At 37.0% G+C, this 15,745-nt stretch overlaps 1 protein-coding gene across 1 annotated transcript; it reads left to right on the top strand.

Moving 5' to 3' along the window:
• The first annotated feature begins 7,301 nt into the window (after positions 1–7,301).
• Positions 7,302–15,157, top strand: LOC139121206 (amiloride-sensitive sodium channel subunit gamma-like). The gene is made up of 4 exons (XM_070685905.1): positions 7,302–7,780; positions 13,142–13,335; positions 14,259–14,362; positions 14,862–15,157. Exons 1-4 carry the CDS (start codon positions 7,340–7,342, stop codon positions 15,119–15,121), a joined length of 999 nt encoding a protein of 332 aa, XP_070542006.1. The 5' UTR covers positions 7,302–7,339; the 3' UTR covers positions 15,122–15,157.
• The last annotated feature ends 588 nt before the right edge of the window (positions 15,158–15,745 follow it).

Consider the following 15,745-nt stretch of genomic DNA (forward strand, 5'->3'; position numbering starts at 1 on the left):
TTTTTCAGCTGTAATTCCTTGATCATTTATCGCATTCTGAGATATTCGTTAGAATTATAACCTTGATTAGAGGGACAGAAAAATAATCTGAATTCCAAAGTGAAAGGTACTGCTCTGTAAATGAGTAAGATAAAACCTCAATTATTTCCATGGCACAAATTTACTGCATTTTGCAACCAGAAAATGATGTAAATCAGTTTTCTCGTGGTACAAATAGAAGGAAGTGATTTGCAAATGCCTCATGCAGTTATTTTCTCAGACATTTATGAATTTAAAGAGAAATTTAGTACCCTTTTATAATTTCATGAAATCTAACTTTTTCGGAAATTTGAAAATGTTTTTCGTCGTGTTAAGTATATATATACATACATATATGAGATAAATGTATATATATACTTTTATCACATGAACTGGCCCGTATCTCCACCTGTGTGACGTACACCAGCACAGATAAGAAATCCATATTACCCCTGTTGTACGTCATCATATTACCCCCTGTTGTACGTCATCAACCGGAACTTTTTTCCTGCATGGTACCTTTCTACCTGCACGTCGAGACGCGACGAACACAGACCGATTTGTCGCGATCGATGCCGTGCTCTCATGACAATTTTACAAAAAAGGTGACCCGACAAATCCGCACATGGAAACATAGACGGCATGTCCAACGAACTTTCGAGCCGCAAAAACTATAGCTATTACTGAGAATCGAATGGGGATACCGTTGATCGTTTTTAATGGCTCAGTAACGTCGCGTCGTGGCTAGGCTCCAGTCGAGTCGTAAAGGCAAGGCTCAATGTGGAAGTCGTACCTGTATAGTAGTACCTGGCGATCCCGGTTGGCGATAAACCTGAAATCTACACCTCAACGTAGGTTCAACTGAATAAATGAGTACAGTATAATCTTCGGGAAAGCGACATAGGAGGCAAAAGCATAAAGTCATTCGACTAACAACGATAAATGTCCTTCATCACACAAACAATGTAGCTCGGAATCAAACCCTCAGCGTAAGGCTGTAGCGAAGACATAAGCTGTCTAGCTGTATTATAACTCTTCAGTGCAGCGCCGTGGAATCCGATGTATTTCGAGAGTTGACTCAGACAACACACACATCAGAACGGAGTTTCCGTCAAGTAATAAAATTAGGATGTATCTACGGGCGAGATATGTGTCACTGCAAACATCAAAGTCCGTCAGACGAAAACATTGACGACCGAGATCGGGATCCGATTTGACACCGGCGGAGACCGGTGACGGCAGCGTTGTGGCCACACACAAACAAACATGCGATGTGGCCTACTATTTGTGTCATCGAATTGAATCTTTCGCGCTCGCCAAAGTCGAAAACTTGTGTGATTTTTTCAAAAGCCACAGCATCTCTAAGAATGAGAAATACTGTTTCGATCGTGTCGTTGCATTTTACTTCATAAATATATTCGTAAATATTCTAAATACTATGGCTATCCGTCGCTAGCGCGGTGAAAGCCATGTCCGCCGATAGACGACTTGCCTGGCATCGACAGCGCGAGACAATGATTGACACGTTCACGTGACCGAATCCGTATGTCTGATTGGTAGAAATACCGTTCCATGTATCAAAATTTGAACTTAATGGGATTTATGAATGAAAGTATCTGCTGGGTGACGGGCCACTTTACCCGTTAAATGAAAGTGATCCGCGTAAATAAAAGACAAATCGCGACGAAATTCATGCAATTTGTTACAATAATTTTGATTCCTCTACGTCAAAAGAAAAATAAGAAGACTGTTCATGTGATAAATATATAATCCCATGGTATTTTTCTCTGTTTGACGTCATCGTACACTCGTGTTTTTCGCGGAGCCGCACAACTTCCCGCTTTGGAAAACTTTGGAAAAACACTCGTATACGATGACGTCAAACAGAGAAAAATACCATGGGATTATATATAAATATATAATATATATATATATATATATATATATATATATATATATATATATATATATATATATATATATATATATAGAAATGTATATATACTTACATATATGAGATAAATCTGAGTGGGGACTTAATATTCCCAATGAAGGTGTTGCCAAGATAACATTTAATACAGTCAAATTCGTATTATTTTGATGACTCTATCACACACTGAAACACACACTCACGCACATCTTATGAAAAGGATATTAGGCTTCCTACAAACTGGGGAGGGAAGCCAAAGCAAAGTATTTCATTTTTAGTCGTCGAAGACAAATTTCTTACTTGTAATTTTGACAACTTCTGTCGTCAAAAACACTTTCATACCATTTTACATGGTTAATTCAAAATTATAATATAATGACACCAGCATGGGTAAATCAATCGTCCCGCTACGCGTCAGGTAAACTCTTATTGCCAGACCAGTTTTGTTCATTTACCATCCTGCTGATACCCTTTGTCCCATACTTCATCTAAGGAGATGATGATAAATCCTTATGGGACTATATCGTCAAACGTTCTTTAAACCTGGGTAATACTATTTACATACTCCAAGTGTATCCCACCGGAGAGAAATAAGCCTACAGCATACCAGTCTATTTCACCTCTAACTGCTTATTTATAGAATCTCAGTCATTCATACAACGATGTGATTATTAGAGGCCTAGATAATCAGGGTAGTCCAATAGGCTGCGACAAAACGATAACATTACAGAATTATTTCAGAAAGAAAAGTGTAATAAAATCAGAAAACAAAAATAATTATAAAACCTGCAACAATATGAAATAAGGAAACATAGTTTACAAGTGCCAAGAAATGTAATAAAATTCAATAGTTATACTTTGCAACGTTTGTCTCTAAGATAGGGGAAAAGATTGTTGATTCCATTTGATTGTGAGCTCATTGGAAGTTATCGTAGGTCAAATTTCCTATAAACGTGAAAACGGTTTTTTCATATGCCTTCAGCGATATTCCTTTTAAGCAGCAAACACTGAATTTTTGTATTTGCAAAATTGTGGAAAAATTCGTAGCCCACAAAATTGCCAATGTTTATTTCGCAACGCATAGATTCAAAACTTTTCTAATTTGCCAAGCTTTGCAAAACTTTGTCTTCATTTCGTAAATGCAAAGGCACAGCAACAGTCATTGGACAACACCTTCCCAAATGGGTGAACCATAGAAGAGGGAACAGCCATAAACATCATACATCTTACTTCTATCCCCTTCCAACGTCAATTGTTTGTCCCATCCCAATCCACTTCCACTGTCAGCCTGTGAGCGCGGAAGATGTAAAAGAATGATATCTTGGACGGTTCTTGTCGATTTTGTGACAAAAAGGAAGGCTGCATGATACTCAGGATTATAAAGATAGGTTTTCCATACCATATGTTCGGCAGAATACATTAACTAACGAATTTATATAACGCCTAATATCCAAAGACAAACAATGCTCAGTGTCGTATTGCGTTTGATGAGAATGAAAATTCTGTCTGAATGTTGTACATTTTTAAGCGTCTTTGGAAAGTGTTGACATCGGCAGAAATTTTTATGTCCGTGAATATGGAGTTCCAAAGGACATGAGGGGAATGAGTTGCAACTGTAGGAAGTCAGACTCCATCTGTTTTTATGCAAAAGGCATTGTCCAATGAACGATGCTATAATGAAGAACGCGTTGTAATTAAGTTCCTGAGATATTGTGTAGAGAGTCTATTAAGAGTCTTGTAAGTGATGAGCAGAAGTTTGAGCACAATGCGATGACGTACAGGGAGACAGTGAGGTTGCTTATTAACAGGGGCAATGTGGTCCGAATCCTTACTGTGTGTTGCAATTCTGGCTGCCGCGTGTTATAAGCAGCTTGTTTGCACTGTACATGAGAATCTGGCAAGCCATTTAATAATGCATTGAAATAACAGCATAGACGGGGATAGCACAGTAAACCATAGACAAGTATTTTCTGATAGGTTCAATTTTGCGGAGCAGGAAGTAAATGACACGGCAGAGCGAACTCATATGTTATTATTTTACTTCAACATAATGATTTAGCCGCTGTAAATAATTGCAAGGCAGTAGTATATATTTGCAGCAATTCCCCCCCCCCCAAAAAAAGAGTTCCAAATAGGTTAAATTAGAAGCGGCGATTCCGAAGAACTATTTAATTATTCTTCCTGGCCTTAGTATCAAGATATCAAACATCAAATTGCGACAGCTGTGACGTATGAAACTGTCACAAAGACGATGTGTATCAAATGTTCCCCTTTCTGACAGTACAATGATGTTACTGGAAGCGAAATCGATGCGAATAAAGAACGTATGTTGTCAGTTCGACATGTGAGAGATGTGAGTGCTATACAACCAACTGCATTGTGCATCGCTATATTAAAGAAAACATTTCGTTTCATAAAAGTTGATATTAAGTAAACGAAGATTTTCTTCTACGTTCACAATTTTAATGAGATACTTCCCTTCTTAATATAGCCATGTGTCTTCCTTCTGTATTAAGAGACTAATTTTCCTCAGATTACATGAGCTGGATTGTCAGACATTTTATCAAATTGTAAGAATGGTAACTTTGATTTCGTTTACGTCAAAATTTTCCACCACACTTACTTCTAGTAGAAAACGTTTGGTGGTTTAGGAGTAAAATACTTCTTCACAACATAATGGCCACCTTAAAACAAATCAAACAACATCTCATAGACAACTTCGTGCAAGCCATCTGCTATGAGCGACGAAATCGGGAGTCAATCATTAAGTGCTCGACGATATTTCGGAGGATAGCAGAATATTAAATCAAAAGATAATAAGGAGCGCGACATAATTTGTACCTTATTCAAGACATAAGTAGTGCAAACGAAATACTCTTATTCCATTCTGATTGTGCATTCACGCAAAAACCAGTTACCTTCAGAAACCGGTTAATTTGACCTTTCAGACTGTCTTTCACAGTGTAAAGTATTATCGTGGTTTTTTAATGCAACTTCAAACTCAATCCGCCATGATGGCCTGAAGTCATTTTCCAGCCGACGATGAATTTTACAAGTGCACGATAAACACTGACCACATAAGACCTAAGTGTCGTGTCCTTAAAATTGCACAGAAGTAGTTTTTAACAGTGATGTGATTAGTGACAGTCACCCCTCACATTTGACGGTTATCGGCTTCATGAAATACTTTTTGATGACCTCACACCCTGATGCATTTGTTGATATGCGGCCATTAAACTCTCCATCTAAAACGATGCCTAGCACATTCTTACTACCAGCAATAGTCCACGGTGTAATATTACATATGAGCCATCAAAATGGGTTATGTTCTACTTCTTTTAAATAAGGGTACATCCTGGATCTTTGGCCTTACCTTGTTCGAATAGCAGCTGTAACTTTTAAAGATCTTGCTATCCCTCTTGTCAAGATGTAGTTTATTTTTTAGTTTTGATTACTTTCCTTTTGAGTACATTGAATGTTAGAGTTGATGTGCGCGTCAAACTTGTTCTTGGGATTCTGGCTTATGCATTTGCATATTGTACACATTGCACCCTGTGTTCACTCGTTATCGGAGGGGTCAATGAACTCTGACCTCTATACATTTAGGGCATCGCCTGTTACTGGTCAGCGTAGAACCAACCAGTATCAAATTTAATTTGGCAAACATGAAATCACTGACACGGACATAATTTATGCAAAAATAAACATAATAATGTATATGCGTGGTTCTCACCGTACCAAAATGCTAAATTCTTCCTCCCTTTCGTTCGCCTTGCATCTTTTCGCTATTTCGGCTGGTCTAACTCGAATCCAACTTGTTATACTACTGACTGCTCTTAGTCTAAATATCAAATATTCTTTGAAGTCTTAAGTTGATGTCCATAAAGTTGGCAGTTCAATGTCAATCTTGAATTAAATTCTCACTAGTTCTTAATTGACACAAAATCTCCTGAAGCTATTCGTGTTTCAGATGAAACGAGAATATGTAGGACGAGAATTTTGGTAAAAAAGGCTTAATTTGGAACCAGTCAATCGAAGTACGACCTCTGCATACCTTTTCTTACCTTTCAAAAACATAATACTGAGTAACGTAATACAGCTGTCGTTTCGGATATGCAAGCCAAGCTGTTCACTAATATCAGACGGTAATTGAGGGCAGTAACCGCGAGATTAATGTGCTTTATTCTTCATTTCGAGTCTGTGATACTCCGTGTATTTGCTACCAAGGGTCCTCTCGCGTTCTGCATTAACGACTTGTTTCATTCTGCCCTCGATCTTCGCTATGAATTGGCGCAGACGTGAAGGGCGACGCGCCGGTGAAGTAACTAGAGTTGAATACATTTCAAGAATAGATTTTGCCACTTTTCGTCAATTAATCATACACACACACACACATAAATATATATATATATATATATATACATATACACACACATATATAATATATCATATACACACACAGATATATATATATATATATATATATATATATATATATATATATATATATATATATATATATATATATATATATATATATATATATATATATATATAGGGTCCTGGACAAGCATTTTGCCTCACAAAAATGAATTCTCTGCTAAACAATCCTGAGCTCGTGACCCAATTGAAGTAAACTTTTTGTGAAAGCCAAGATATTGGCAAAATGCCATGATCTGAATCTTGTTTGCGATTAATTTGTATAACCTATCACAAATCAGGTTTTTCCTCTCCTTACACACGTTGCAAAGTTGCCTGTTGTGATTTGCAAGATCAAAAGCTGTACTGGCAATCTTACAAAGTGTGTTTGCGAATTTGTTTGAGGCTCTAGATTGTTTTCTTTCGCCGTGACTAAGTTCGAGCAGGTGATCCCTATTCTAACATCTTTAACAGTTCGTAACAAAACAAACTATGACAAATAAAATGAATCTGAGACACATTTTTCAAGTCCATTATACTGTCACTTGTTGGGGCTAATTTAAACCGGACACAGACCGTGTTGTGTCGTCTTCTGCTGTGCTATGCTCTGTTGTACGATACTGTTTTGGATTTAATCTGAATGTATCGTACAGTATCGTATCTTATTTGAATTTATCGCATTACATTACACTGTAATTTACTGTGTTGGATAATATAGGATGTTGTGTTGTTTTATGCCATACTGTGCTGTGTTGTGTCGCACTGAATTGTCACATGCACTCTTGGTGTATACCATCATTTGGTAATATTAATAAACTCTGCCTTGTATATCGTGATCTACAATGCTTCACAAAATAAAAAAAAACTTTTCCAGTATACCTAGGGAGTCTTACCACAAATTATCGCCAACATACAACAAAACAAACAGTACAAACAGCATGATCACTGTTGCCCTCATATAACGCAGGAAACATGGAGCAAAGTCAAGATAGGTGCTGTCTTGGACAAGAAGCAAAAAACAAGTACAAAGTTTTGCTCGGTAATGTTATGACCAACTCGACTGTCCATGGTTTGCCGAATATTCGCCGAGCTCAAAGTGTGCCAAAGCGAATATTTTGGTCGATATCCTTTCTCACTGCCGTTGGGTTATTTATTGGTTTCAGCTCTACTTTAATCAAACATTATTTTGAATATGAGGTAGATGTTAGCGTAAGCGTTACCTTTGAACGGGACTTGGCTTTTCCTGCTGTCACAATCTGCAACTTGAACCCTCTGCGGAAGTCGCTTCTGACGGAAATGCAATGGACACAACTTCAAGGGATAGTTGACTACAGTAGGAGAAATAATCGCGGGGAAGTTGCGTCAGCAAATGGAACATTCAAGAATGAGACAGGAGGGAATTCGAGTCATCAGGTAAGAATCAGAGATATCCACTCGATATCATCGCTTCCACAAACCTGTACAGTTGCATTTATGATGTCAGTAGACATAAACCACACGGTAACCTCACTGAAGTTAAATTTAGTTTAACGTACAATATTCGATCATTGTATTTTTCAATTCCAATACATAATGCTGACACACCTACATGTGACACACCCATACGAATACAAAGGACTTTACTGATTGTTTCCATTGAAGCACAGTGAATAGATTGATTTCATTTCATATTTTGCATGACGTATCTTAATAAATGTAACACCTTTTTAAAAAGATATATTTTAAGTTGATTGTAAAAGACTAAATCAAAGGTATGACGCAACGTCAAAATCATTATTTGATAATACTTAAAGTCAATAACTTCTGTATATACTAGAAAGTGGTATCTTTCCCTAGCTACTGTTGTTCGTTTACTGTTTTTTTCATCATTGTTTTGGACATACTTTTCATTTCATGGCGTGGTGCACACCTGCCAATCTGTAATAAATTCTGACCAACGTTGCGTATATCTGGATAGGTATAATGCGAACTGCATGGACGTTTATATTCTATTTACGATATTTCAAGGCAAGCATACTGGCCACTTTCATCTCCCAAATTTATTTCAAACTCTCAGTAATACATTTCAAGATGGAATTTTTTCAACTTGTATTCCAGATTTTATGTCAACATTTCAATAAAGATGTAATCTTAAGATAACAGAATATGGTAACATTACTGCAAAAATGTAATGTTTTGATAACACTTCCCCGTCCCATTCTTTGCAGATACTTTTAGAACCATTCTTTTGTTCCTTTGTTTCTTACGTTACCACGCCGTCGCCAACCTTAATCATAATTAAGATATGTTGTCATTTTCTTTCCCTTCTATGGGTTTCATATACTTCCTTTATCTCACTATTATTGTAACTTTATTCTTTTCGAGTTACTTTGCTATTTTATGAATACCTTTCAATCATATGCCATTATTTAGTCATGTTCTATGTTGAGTGTTATTGTTGCCATTTTCTCCCATACTTATCAGTTAAGGAACCTTTGTGCACCATAAATGTTTTGGTTATTGTTTAAGGTTTCTGGACGTTTCTATACCGGAAGATTATTTGTTACATAATAATTCACTGATTGCACTAGTTATTTAATTGTTAGTGTAAGTTTTGTCGTTTTCGTTATATCATTATCGTAAAGTTATTTTCATTGCACTTGTTCAGTTATCCTGGGCGATGCCACGTAAAACTGCGATACAGCAACAAGTAATGGTATACAAGTGATGAATGCTGATCGAACAGCCAAATTCCATTCACGACTTTGGTACAGTTAACAGTGTCTGTAACAAATGGTCCGCCAGTTATGAATTCGTCATCGAGCCAAGCATGCCGTTGCAAAATCGGCCAGTCAATTAACGGATAGATGATTTACCATAAATCTAAAAAGTGATGGCGATTATCTTTAAGAAATCGGATATTGTGTTTAACCGTGTGGTATTACACACCCAACACAATGGACGAAATAGAATTTTACGCAGCTTTTAGCAATAGTATGTTCACGATGCGAATGAACAACTCAATACACTCAGTAAACAACTGAACATAATACATCCAACATTTATTGGAGTTCTTACCGGAGGGCTTTCAGTACTTGGGGAAATTTTAAGATCTCTTGAAACCTATCCTGGGAAGAAGGTGACTTTTTTCATTCACAAAAGATTGCGTGACAAATTAATGTAACATCAATACTTTTCTGGAGAATTACAATGTAATGCGAGGGTATGTAAACATGTTTTAGGCAGATGGCTAATTCTATAACACCAGTATTTCGAACGTCGATACGACTTAATGAGCTCATACAGAAATGAAGTTATCTGCCTATGCCCTTCAAACCCATTCAATTTTGTCAGAGGAAGAGCATGAAAAGAGGTTGATTGTATCACAAAAATATTTGATCTGTCTTTAACATGGCCATGAACAAACATCGGATAGTAAAAAGTTCACAGACTCTGCGAATGACGTAATTACAAATGAGTAGCCAGTGTTGCTGATTCAATTCCACTTATGACTGAAAATCGATAAATGGGGCAGCTGTTCTGAAGATTGCAATAACCTAATATGCGACAACAATATTAAACTTGTTGTCAGGTGTTCAGAATTTAAATACGTGTAGGTAACATAATTCTGGAGCAAGGAACCGGAAAGCCGAACTTTAGATATGTCCGCTCAGCTTTTTACGAAATGTAAGTCCTTATTATGTATGACAAAGTCTTCTGGAAAAAGTGCCATGGACAATGTACCGTCATGGACATGTGGTTTTGTACTGAGGTATTTGATTTCATACCAATACATTTAGAATAAAACCAGGAGTTTCCACCTACCAGCCCAACATTGGATACCAAATTGTTGGTTAACACTATCGTGGTTTAATTAGCAGCGTTATAATTATCTGAATAAATCTTGACGAAACCATATCCCAGAGCACGAAAGAAGTTGGTGTATGTTTGCTATCATTTTCCTACCGCGTATGACAGGACTATCTTGAAAATGAACGAATGAATTTCTTGTCACAACCTCGGTGAATCGAAACGACGACATCGTAAGAACAAAATAGTTTTGCATGATAGCTTTGGAAAGATAGTATTAAAAAATTAAAAAAAATGATAAAGATAGACAGAAGAAATATGAATTGCATTACCTCAATATCTCGACAGTTGGAATTTTGAAGTTGACGAACAACCATGCAGGTACCTTTCGGATAGACTCCATGTATTTTGACCTTCATATTAAACCACATTGCGAAGGAAACGAAACGCTGGACATTTTCAGTTATCCGGTATCCGGTGATGAATTGTTGGCAATGTGATCAGCTGAGCATGCGCGGGGAATTTTGAAAACTCCCCTTATATTGCAGACTCTGAAAATAGTGGATGGAGCAGAGTGCTTACCGTATTTTGCATATCAGTTCGTAAACTTATAAAAAGATGACAAGGGCATACAGATGATGGTAATGACGACAGCAACGATGATGATGATAATGACTACAATGACGACAGTGATGATGATGATGATGATGATGATGATGATGATGATGATGATGATGATGATGATGGTGATCATTACACTTTTAATGATGATAATATCTTGCACCTCTCTTCCTGAACCAGTGACAGTAGTCATATCGACAACAATAAAATCGGTGATAAAGTGATGACTTCTACTGCAGATAATTTTCAAGAGATCTTCTTTACCGAATACAACGTTGCAGACATTAATTGCCAGTCCTTTTCTATCTTGCAATCAGTAAAACATTGTATGGACAGGATAAAGGCTATATCATGCCCAATAATGAGACAGACTGTGGACACACCTTGTTCTAATTTTGTCCTCATTTCAATAACCTAGTGTCAAAACAGTTGAATGACCCGATGGACAAGTTGTATGCGCCAATGTTCTGACCATGTGAAGATGTGTCGACAGTACGCGTTTATAATTAGCTGGATCACTGTCCTCTCCAGCAAGTGGAAGAAGACGTAAGCTAATGAAAATTTTGGAAAAGTAACAGTAGTGATTTTACAGTCACTTCGAGCACAGTGCCAAGCTATCTCTTTCAGATTATATTTTAGTATATGCACATTAATATGTGGGTATAAACGTATCTGGTTTAATCACAATGTAGGCTTGTGAACAATTTGCCTGTCCACATAAAAAAGGGTTAATGCTGCTATCTTGAAGAAATGGCTGTAAAGTCGTGCATATCGTTGATCATATTTACATCTGATTTGATATAACAATCTTGTTGAACTGAAGAGGATTACCACAAAAATGTTAATTAGCAATTTACCTTCCTCTTTGTATTTTGACGTAATAGATAATAAGTCTGCTAAATCTTTTTATTCAATGTACTGAAACTGCTAGCCTCTAGTTTTGTGTAAGCTTTATGTACAGACCCTTAGTATTTATTTTGCAATAAAATTCAAGCATTCTTACAGATTATTTTTCTGATAATATAATGCATTACGTTTGTTGGATACAGCTGTTCCAAACATATTTAGCACTGTATTCAAAACATACAAAAGGGGTCATATAGTAAAGGTGAATTGTGTCACCTAACACAGTATGGAACGGATGCGGTCTCTTCATTAAGCATAATATTGCTCAAAATGTTTTCAAACTCTTGGGTCACATTGAAAGATATTTTATTGAAACGAGCGATTTTATCTGCACAATCACCTCTATAAAGTGTAATATCACCGTAATATTCGCAAACGTACTTTGAAAGAAGATTTTTGTTGAAAGTGTGGCTTACATACACCATATCGACAATCAGAGAAAACGTTTTACTTTTAATTCCAAGTCCCGAATAGTTTTAAGATCTATTTAAGCCTTCCAGTCCTGCGAGAAAGGCCGAGTGGTTGTAACATTTGCCAAAAGTCTAAGTGATTTGTGCCACATATAATTTCCCCTTCTTCCTATGGCGTGTTTAAACGCAGTGTTTTGCTGATTAATCAAGACTTTATATCAGTGATATGAATTGTTTATTTTGACAACTTAATTCAGGTCCGGACCTGAATTCGATTGCCAAGAATAATGACACACACGTGCACGCAGCTATTTCCAAAAGTGAATACTATACTAGTACAGTATGTTACATAAAGTAGACCAAGAAACCGTGGAAGAAAGACTTACGTTATTGAACAAAGAAACAGTGACTTGGCCCTAAAAACTGAAGACAGGTCTTGATCTCTCTTCAATTGTAATACGTATTAACGACAGGTCACATTCAACTTGATAACAAGAGCGCAACTTAGACCCGTCCATTATCTCAGCAGAAAGCACAGCGTATAGATTCTTGGTCGAAGAGTGTTCAAAAAGCAGGCATTGTTAGTGTTAACTGCCGAAAATCTTTAACGTCCACTATTGACAACAATTTCTGCAAATCTTTGCACCTTAATTTCCATGAATACAACCTTGAGTAGACGGCTTACATTTCCATAGACTTCTAATGTACAATTCACCAGGGAGCAAACAGAATAAATCGTTTGCTTTTTCGGATGGAGATTAGCAGCGTCAAATCCGGTGGGAAGACTTCCGCATGTGTCCCTTTATGTGATGGATCTCCCCCTAGTGCCGTTGTTGGAATCAGGAAACAACACAGACTCATCACTTTGTCATTAATAAATAATAAGCACATGTATTTCATAAGTATTAACTCACAAGATCTAACCATTTAATGTTTATAGCGTGGTAGATTTTCTCGTACAACCGAATAATGCATCTAAGCTATTAGCTTTCCATTTCGCAAAACCCATTATTTTCCTTCCTTAGATGCATTCTTTTGTTATCTATAGCAATCGACCGACTATAACCAATGGGATAACATGGACGAAACATTTCACACCGACTCCTCACCGGAATGGTGGATGAATAAACAAATTGAGGAGTATCTTGCACAACAGGACGTATCACAAAGGGTGCATATTGGGCATCAAATAGATGACATGCTGATCACCTGTCGTTGGAGCAACCGACAGTGCTCTCCAAAGTGAGAGGAATAGCCCGATTCTGGGTATGGGGAATATCTTCGGCCTGATGTTTTAATGAACCGCGTCTTATCAAAGGCTGTTGTTACTGTTTAAAATGTGGAATAAGTTCTAAGTCTTCCATATTTACAAGTCGTTCTTCAATGTCATGAGACATCTTAAATGTGCAATCTTAGAACTTTTTCCAAAATTAAAGTACTGCTTGTAGTTGGAAATTATTGCTATAACCTTAACTCTGAGCGCTCAGCTTTTGACATTATGAGGATGTCACATGTGTGTGAATTTTTTTAAATGCAAAACAAGGTTGGCTTGTCATAATCTCTTGACTTATTCCGAATGCCTATGGCTTGGACTACATAAGACTAGTTTCAGAAAGACCTAGTGAACACTATCATTATGAGAGGTGCAAACTTTAAGCCTCCGATATTTCTGACATTGATTGGTAAGACAATAAACATACATGTATCACAGGCTGGGATCCTAAGCACGTCAAAGTGGAATGCAAAGATTGAATTGATGGCAACACAATGGAAAGTAAACGAAATTAATATTTTAATTAGGTAAATTTCAAAACCGTAGAAGTACACTCTGTCGTTGTGTTTTTTGCTTTATAGAGCTATCCTGTCATGTTCTTTTCAGAAATTCACATCCATACTGTAGAACTAAAGTTTGCGACAGTCGGAATGGTCTCATGAAATTGTCTAACTTCTTTCGTTTCGTTTCATTCATTGGAAAAATAGGATTACTCCTTTCATCGCATATGAAGTCGAGGACTGGAGGGATAAATGTTATGGTGTAATACAAGGAATATATTATTAAGTAACTTGGGGTTTTCTGTTGGCCATCCCACTACAAGGGATATAATCATTTAATGCGATTTTTTAAAATAAAATACTTGACATGTTCTCATTGTGGTTCTTTTCAGAAATTTTACTCACCACTTGGACATCATGTACGGAAATTGTTACACTTTTAATGGTGGAGGGAAGAATGCACATATTTCGACTAACTTCGCCGGCCCAACCCACGGTAAAGTAATAATAGACACTCCAGCATTTCAACAAGGCTATATACATTTTCCTTCATTTATTCATTTGTTAGATCAATAGATTACCTTTCAGAATATGAGGTCTTTCATACGCAATACCTCTGGGATCCCTTGCACCATAATTAATCTAGGTTACTTTTTGTAGGTATGGCATCATTAACAGGAAAATATGTTACTGCCAAAGAGTATAGATTTGAACACGAGTGCTCAGTACTCGAGCATCTCTTCGATAAAAGTAATTTTTTATCAATACAGTGACGTTGTTTACAGCTTTGAGCAAATGTGGCATATCATTTTGTGCTAAATAGTATTTGCCATCGTGAATAAGGCTTTATACCATTGTAGAAACATTCCTGTCATCAAAGTGGACGGTACACCTCTTTCCAGTCCACGTCATTGGGCGGTGTGCGCTTGGTTATGGCGTTGAGATGAACGAATGATTGCCTGTAAACGTATATCACAGTTAAAATGCAATTGCAGGCCTGACGTTGGAGTTATTTGTCGAACAAGACGAATACCTGGACAATTTGACTCACTCAGCTGGAATTCGAGTCGCTATCCATCCACCAGGCCAGACACCTTTCCCAGAAGACACTGGCTTTGATGTTGAACCGGGAACACTGACGTCAGTTGGTATACGTTTGGTAATGCAAACTTTGTCACATTACAGTCAACATGAAACAGACTTTCCGCGATCACAGATGTTCCATAATGTCTCGATAAAAGCTTTTGTTTCTTGAAGGCATATTTGTGTTAAACTGACAAACATATTATACTTAATCGATAAACTTTCTCAAAGCAATTAATTACTTTCTCAATTATATCTTCATTTTCGGGCATTCGGTGCATGACACTTCAAATTGGTACTGCAACAAAAATCTCTGTATATATAATACCATATTTAAGAATTTAATTGTAGTAACTTCTTTGAGGTGTCTTGATGTGTTATTTCGTCAGGGGAAAACACTGCGATTAGCTGGCCCATTCAGCAACTGTGGCCTGCCACGTACGTCTGAACATCAGAATGTTTTCCGAGGGGCATATTCAGTCGAGGTGAGAATCCAGTTGGTTTTTTTTAATTTATTACAAAGAAAATGCTGCAGTGCCACAGCGTAACAGTGAAAGTGTAGCCAAAAGCACTAATTATACTTATCTCAGTCAAGAATATCTCCGTACAATGTCTAATGATGCTAAAATGACATGAATGCAAGGATAACACGGGAATACCTGCCAGTGGTATCGAGTAATGGATTTTCTAGCCGAGTAGTGAATTGTCTATCCAATACTCATCATTAGGATGGACAGAAAGAAGCTCATAAAATGAATTAAAGTATCTAGTTTTATGTCGGTTGACCGAATCACGA

Source organism: Ptychodera flava, chromosome 21 (genome assembly GCF_041260155.1).
Source record: "Ptychodera flava strain L36383 chromosome 21, AS_Pfla_20210202, whole genome shotgun sequence".
Classification (NCBI taxonomy): domain Eukaryota; kingdom Metazoa; phylum Hemichordata; class Enteropneusta; family Ptychoderidae; genus Ptychodera; species Ptychodera flava.